A 7,131-nucleotide genomic window follows, 5' to 3' on the forward strand; every position below is an offset into this window, starting at 1 on the left:
TATCTAGGGAAATCCTCCTGTTCCACAGGAGAAGAGTTAAGAAAGACACCAGGAGTTGTTTAAAGCCTAGGGCAGGATGAGATTTACCTAGTGACTGATGATGCTGAGCTGGGGCACTCAGCGATTTGTCTGTACACTTGTCCCCACCCACCCAGCCAATCTGACAATTCTGTTTGGGACACCGACTTAGATGCGCTGGTAAGGAACAGGTTTAGTATCTAGGGGCTTGGTTGCTGAGAACCACTCACTTAGAGAGCATCAGGGGTGCCTGGGCATTACCACATTCCCACTCAGCGTCTGGAGACCACCTACCCAGGCTGGGACTTCTGGAGCAGGCGAGGACTCAAGGCTCCTGGAAGAGCTGGTCCAGGGGACTGAATTCCCCGGGGCTGCCCAGAGCGGAGAATGACAGCCCTCCTGCCGCTGCTGCTGGGCCTCAGCCTGGGCTGCACCGGAGCAGGTAAGGACATTCCCTCCTGGGACCCTCCCTTCCTCTGCTCCTTTGGAGTAAGAGGGTTAGTTTATTATTGGATTCGGACATTCCAAACAAGTTGTCTCCCTATTATACACGCCTATAGCACTTTGTATTGTATCTTTGTCGCAACTTTAATCGTAATTAAGCTGTATAATTATTTGTGTTATAGACAGTTCCTGCTGGAATGTAGGCAAAGGCAAAATCTGTTTTGTTTACTGCTGCAACCGCCTAGCATAGTACCTGGTACATAGCGAATGCTTCGTGAGCGAGCATGAATATTTAATAATATAGCCAGCACAGGACAAAGCTAACTCTTTCCTTTGACCACCCCACCCCTTTTCACTCAATAATTTGCCTTACTGTAATAATAAGGTTTATTTTGAAATAGATATTCTTTAATTATTTTTCAATGTTCTATTGAATAGATTTAATATTATCTAAGAACTTATTATCTATAAATAAAAATCACATTGAGAAACAACTCCTGATTGCTTCATAGAAAACGTCGAGAAAAAAATTAGGAAGACATTTCACACTTTTATGTCATACCTGGTTATTCCTTTGTGTGTGTGTGTGTGTGTAGATGTGTATGTATTTATCATAATATGACAATATTTAAGTATTTATTTAAATAAATAAAACATTTTCTTTTTTTAAAACAAATTTGGGGGGAGGTAGTTAGGTTTATTTATTTGTTTCTTTTTAATAGAGGTACTGGGGATTTAACCCAGGGCCTTGTGCATGCTAGGCATGTACTGTCCCACTGAGCTATACCTTCTCCCTCCTCCAAAACATTTTCAATTTTCTTTTTTGCCAGTTAAATAAAATAATTACTTCTAAAAATTAAAAAAAAATTTTTTGCCTTACTGACGGTCTTATCCTGTGTTTACACATGCACATCACTTGGGGCCACTCCTGTCCCCGTACTTGGTCTCACATAAAAAGGAGATGGGATCTAAAAAGTCCTCTGCTACTACCATCTATTCCCTGAATGGGGACTCTTAGAGACTCTAGGACACGAGCTTGGTCAGGAGATGCTGCCTCCGGCAGGAACCTATACCACAGTCACTGGGTGTAACTGAAGCTTGGACTCCCAGCAGAAGATGGTGACCTGCCCTCCCCTTCTCTGGCCCCTGTAGGTGGCTTTGTGGCTCACGTGGAAAGCAGCTGTCTGTTGGATGATGACGGGACACCAGAGGAGTTCAAGTATTGTATTTCCTTCAACAAGGATTTGCTGACCTGCTGGGATCCCCTGCAGGCCAATATGGTCCCTTGTGAATTTGGGGTGCTGCATGGCTTGGCTAAATACCTCTCAGATTTCCTCAACCGAAATGAAAACCTGATCCAGCGCTTGTCCAATGGGCTTCAGGACTGTGCCACACACACCCAGCCCTTCTGGAAATCACTGACCCACAGGACACGTAAGGAGATGGGGGAGCAGAGGGACTGCTAGGAAGCATGGTTAGGAGAGGAGAGGTCAGGAAGGATCCCTCAGCTGGCGGGGGGGTTGAGATTTGGGCAGAAGAGAAGCCAAAAATGTGAGGACGTAGAATGTGGAGAGAGGGAGGGTTGACCCTCAAGGGGAAACAAAGTGGCTGTTGGGGATGGGGCAGGGATGAGAAAGGGGAAGTGACCTTTGAGCGGGTGAGGGGCTATTGTGGGGAGAGTATGTGTGTTTTCTTTCTGTGCAGGGTATCTCAGGATGCAGATCCAAGTTCAGCCAGGGGTTGAACTGTCAGAATAACCAGAATGGCTTTTCCCAAAATGCTCATGCCTCTGTATCCCAGGTTCTGATGTTCCAGGTCTGGGATGGGCCCAGGCATGGTAATATTTGGGGCAGCCTCCCAGGGGATTCTGATGCATACTTTCTCACCCTTCTTCGCTTGCGTTGAGAATGACTTGAGACTGACTCTATAGGGCAGAGTATTGTGTCTTAAGATGTGATTTCTCAGAATTGCCCCGGAAAGGTGCTTGTTAACAATGCAAGTCTTTGAGTACCACTACAGAGCCATCGAATGGAAATATCTGCAGATGCAAGTTAGAGAACCTGCATTTTATCACAATTCCTTGGATTTTTATTTAAGATTTTGCTTGAAAAACACCAAGGCAAGCAGAAGGGTCACCTGGCAGACTAAACCATTAAAAGATGGCAAGATTACAAATAACAAGTTTCTACTGTATAGTACAGGGAATTATATTCAATACATTGTAGTAACCTATAATGAAAAGGAATATGAAAACGAATCTATGTATGCATATATATGACTGAACTATTTCGCTGTAATAGTTGTAACATTGTAAACTGACTATACTTCAATTAAAAAAGGATGGCAATATTAATAATCTCATTAAGTTGGACTACCCTAATCCAAATTTAAGAGAGTTAGCCCTGAGTTAGTCTTGTTTCTTTAAACTATTCAAGGAAAAAAGGTTTTACTTAGCAAACTGATTTGTTAAATCAGATTTGAGGACAGAAGTGCTTTCTTACCTTTGCAAACTGGACAATCATTAGCTTATGTAGTTGAAATAAATACAATGACTTCTGAAACAGCTTGCAGTTCAGACCCAGCTTCTACTTAATGATGCTCAAACATAATTTTAGAGGAGAAAAGAAAGGAAGGAGCCATGATGGAATGGGAGAAAAGAAAGAGTGAAGTGGAAATAGAATATAACCCCCCATTTTCAAAGGGATGTATGGTGGAATGAGATGGGGCGGGGGAGGGGTGGGGTGTTTTGGTTGGCAAAATCCAAAAGAATTGAAGTAGGAAAGAAACTAGGCTGGAGGAAAAGTCAGGAATATTACCCTCCTTTGTGACCAGTTTTTCCTCCTCTGCAGGGCCACCATCTGTGCAAGTAGCCAAAACCACTCCTTTTAACACGAGGGAGTCCGTGATGCTGGCCTGCTATGTGTGGGACTTCTATCCAGCTGATGTGATCATCACGTGGAGGAAGAACGGGCAGCCAATCTTCCCTCACAGCAGTGCCGAAAATATTGCGCAGCCCAATGGAGACTGGACGTACCAAACGGTCTCGCATTTGGCTACAACTCCCTCTTTTGGGGACACCTACACCTGTGTGGTGGAGCACATTAGTTCTCCTGAACCCATCCTTCAGGACTGGAGTAAGTGTGTGCAGATGGGAAGAATTAGCATGTAAGCAGAGAGCTACTGCAAGTGGGTGGTTGAAAAAAGACCAGTATTCTGGCAGAGGGTGTGTGAGATGTGTAGGTCCATGGTATACGGTTGAACGGAGGATGCTAAGAATCACTGAATCTCTAGGAACTTACAGAGGGTTCATGACGAGAGATGGGGAAGGGGTACCAAAAGGAAAAAGAATTGGTTATTGTTGTTGTTGCCATGGTGATCTGGTTGCTGTTATCATGTGCTTGTCTGAGGGTGAGAGGGGAGAATGACTGTCCTGAAAAGAAGATGTTGATTTGGTAATGATGCAATATTCTAGGATCCTCGGATTTCAACTATTCTGTTGTCAGGTCAGGAATGGGAATTGGAGACCTAAAGAAGGTCGCAGAAGAAAGGAGACTCTCTCACAGTGTGGGGGCAGTACTGAATCTGGGCTGCTCTATCAGGGAGGAAAAAGCCATGGCTGGCAGACACTTTGGTGGGCATGCTTGGGGGCTACTGAACAAGGGCCAGACATCATTGTTTAAACCCCAGGGTGGAAGTAGTTAAAGGAAATGAGAGAAGAGAACACACAGATTTGGGGATTCTTGAGACAGTGAGAGGGGAAAAAATGAGGAAGAGGAAGGGTACAAAAGGTCAGGGACAGGATTCCAGACCGGCTGCTGAGCCCAGGCCCCTCCCCCCTCCCCGTGGGAAGTGTTGTGTCTTGCTGGGCAGCTGGGAAGGACATGAGGGGCGCGGCGTGGAACCCACCGGCTCCCCTGAGCTCTCCTGGGACCGCCTCCACAGCGTGCACAAGGAGTGTCCTTGGGTGGCGGAATGTTCATTTTAGCATTAAAGGAATCCGAGTGGGACAGGTCAGAGTAGGACCAGCTCCAGAAAGTGGGGGCAGTGGAGAAGGGTGGAGACAGGTTAGGACAGGACACATGGCGAATCTGGATGGGGGTGGATGGGAGACATGTAAGTTCTCAGCTCACAGAATGGAGCCATCAGAAGTTAGGAAAGGTGAAAAGACATGTTAATAGGAAAATGCTCAGGTAGTGCAAATAAGAGAGCAAATATTGTCACCATGGGTAAATGGAGAGGGGGAATAGGAACACTTTACTCTTGGACGAGGGTGTCTTTGGGGTGAAGGAAGACAACAGGCTGTCCTGAGAGGCCCTGCCATGTTAGTGAGGTGGAAACCAGGGTACTAACTCTGGGGGCCGTGGTTCCCCAGGGTTGCTCTGTGAGTAGAGATCCACAGGGTGGGGGTTTTGAGGAAAGATCATTTCCTTGGGAGTGGGTTGCTATGAGCTGGACCCTTGGGGTTGGCATCTTAGAACCTGCTAGGGGGAGGCTGCAGTAAATTAAGTTGCTCTGGGTGGGGATGAGCAACAGAAATTGGTTCTAGTAAGTCTGTCCTTGCAGCTCCTGGGCTGTCCCCAATCCAGACAGTGAAGGTTTCTGTGTCAGCAGTGACTCTGGGCCTGGGGCTCATCATCTTCTCTCTCGGTTTGCTCAGCTGGCGGAGAGCTGCCTCCTCTGGTGAGTGACCCTTCTGAATGCTCACCCCCGATCTCTGCTCACGTTCTGTTTGTGACGGGTTCACGCATTGCTGCCCTACTGGCTGTGAATAACACCAGATTCTTTCATCTAATCAAATGTTTTCTTCTTTTAGGCTACATTGTCCTCCCAGGGTCCGTTTATCCAGAAGGTAACATCTCTGTTGGTCTGTTTGCCTGCTGGTCCTTTGGAGGGGGTGAGGGTTAGAGGAATCAGCGTTGGGTTCAGCTAATGGTGCTTATAGCAGGGGTGAGCATCTACCAGGATCTAGCTAAGAGTATGATGTTTTTTGTTCTTTTAATTCATTTTATTTTGAAGGGCGGAGGGGTAGTTAGGTTTGTTTGTTTGTTTGTTTGTTTATTTATTTATTTATTTATTTATTTATTTATTTATTTATAGAGGCAGTACAGGGGATTGAACCCAGGACCTTGTATATGCTAAGCATGCGCTCTACCACTTGAGCTATATCCTTCCAATAAGAGCATGATTTAAGCTGCCATTGTTGGGATTAAGCCCAGAGAGAGGGAAGCCTAGCTCCTCCTCCTCTACCCTCTTCTACCCAATGGAGCGTCTGAAGGTGGCTTCTCAGTATTAGTGTTTGGCGATCTAGAATTTCCAATATTACTGTAGTAAGTGCTGTGGTATGGATGGTTATAGGGACAAACAATGGGGTCAGGTTGGCTTGGCGCTTTATTATTTCCTTTTTACTTCTTCTACAGGTCAGCACATTTCCTAGAGGTGGAATTCTACAGCTTCCACTCCAAGTGAGAAGGAGATTCAAACTCTTAGGGCTGCTGCTGGGCCCCTCCAACATCCTCAAACCCTCCACATATTCTTGGATCTTAGGGTTTCTCTATTCAGTTCTTTGAATTTCCCAGTCCCCGCTTAGCAACTTGGGGGAACTCATTCCTGGGAATATTCTGAAACCAAGGCTATGTCTCTGGGGTGAATATAATCTGGGGAGGAAGGTCAAAGACCCTCTTTGGGGTCCCCCTGTGCTACAGAGGGCAGTGAGTCGCTGGTGGTCATCTCTGAGGAATAAACTCTGGTGGAAATACTGTTGTTTTCATGCTTTTTCCTGGGGCGGGACTGGGCAGAGCTAGGCGCTGGGCTTGATTTTCTCCTTCTTGAGTGGAGGAGTCACGGTTTCCTCCCATTTTCCCATCTAGACACGGCAGAATGTGGGGCAGTTTTCTGATTTATAATTCATAAGAAGACATTAACCTGTGGTGGGACGGAGTCACAGAGTAAGGGCTAAGTAGGGGATTAACAGTGTACTTATCTCATAAGGGATCTTAATGAGGATTAAATGAGCTCATACCTGTAAATGGCTAAGACCATTATCTGGCACATAGCGAGCCCACAATAGCGACATTAGCTATTATCAGTCATTCAGTTTTCTGGGCCAGGCATTCTACAAGGTGCTTAACGTGTATTGTTGCATTTGATCCTCATCACAGCTCTGACACAGACCCTCAGAGAGCCAGGATTCAGGGGACGGAGCTTAACTTCAGATCTGAGTTCTGGGTGGTTATTACTTCCACATCCTGCATGGGATGGGAGCTTAGCTTGAGTGCTTATCATGACCTAGGCACTGGCCTCCGTGACTTAAGTTTGCATCACATTCACTTTTCACAATTATCCCATAAGGAACAGATTGTCTTCCTCCAAGTCACTGACCAGGAAGCTAGGTTTAGAGAGATTAAATAACTTGTCTAAGATAAAAGAGCAAATTCGCTAGAGGATGTTTGTCTATCTGAGCTGGAAGTAACTAGGCTGCTTTGTTCTGAGGACCCTCCTGCTGGTAGCACACCACTCCTCAGATCATTCTTCCATTCCCTTCCACCCCAAACCCAAGGGGCATCCACTGCTGGGGGCTAGATTTCACACGGTAGATTAAAGGCACTGTTTGTTCCCAGTGAAGGGCGACACCTGCTGGACACAGAAAGCTGAGCTATGGAATTGCCTTTG

The 7,131-nt window shown here is 46.0% G+C and overlaps 1 protein-coding gene across 1 annotated transcript; it reads left to right on the forward strand.

Annotated features, from left to right (window-relative positions):
• Positions 1 to 124: 124 nt before the first annotated feature.
• On the forward strand, positions 125 to 6,218 carry LOC102533164 (HLA class II histocompatibility antigen, DM beta chain). The gene is made up of 6 exons (XM_006202207.4): positions 125 to 460; positions 1,615 to 1,896; positions 3,312 to 3,596; positions 5,026 to 5,142; positions 5,276 to 5,311; positions 5,880 to 6,218. The coding sequence occupies exons 1-6, from the start codon at positions 406 to 408 to the stop codon at positions 5,894 to 5,896; spliced, it is 792 nt and encodes a 263-aa protein (XP_006202269.2). The 5' UTR covers positions 125 to 405; the 3' UTR covers positions 5,897 to 6,218.
• The last annotated feature ends 913 nt before the right edge of the window (positions 6,219 to 7,131 follow it).

This window comes from Vicugna pacos, chromosome 20, assembly GCF_048564905.1.
Source record: "Vicugna pacos chromosome 20, VicPac4, whole genome shotgun sequence".
NCBI classification, from domain to species: Eukaryota; Metazoa; Chordata; class Mammalia; order Artiodactyla; family Camelidae; genus Vicugna; species Vicugna pacos.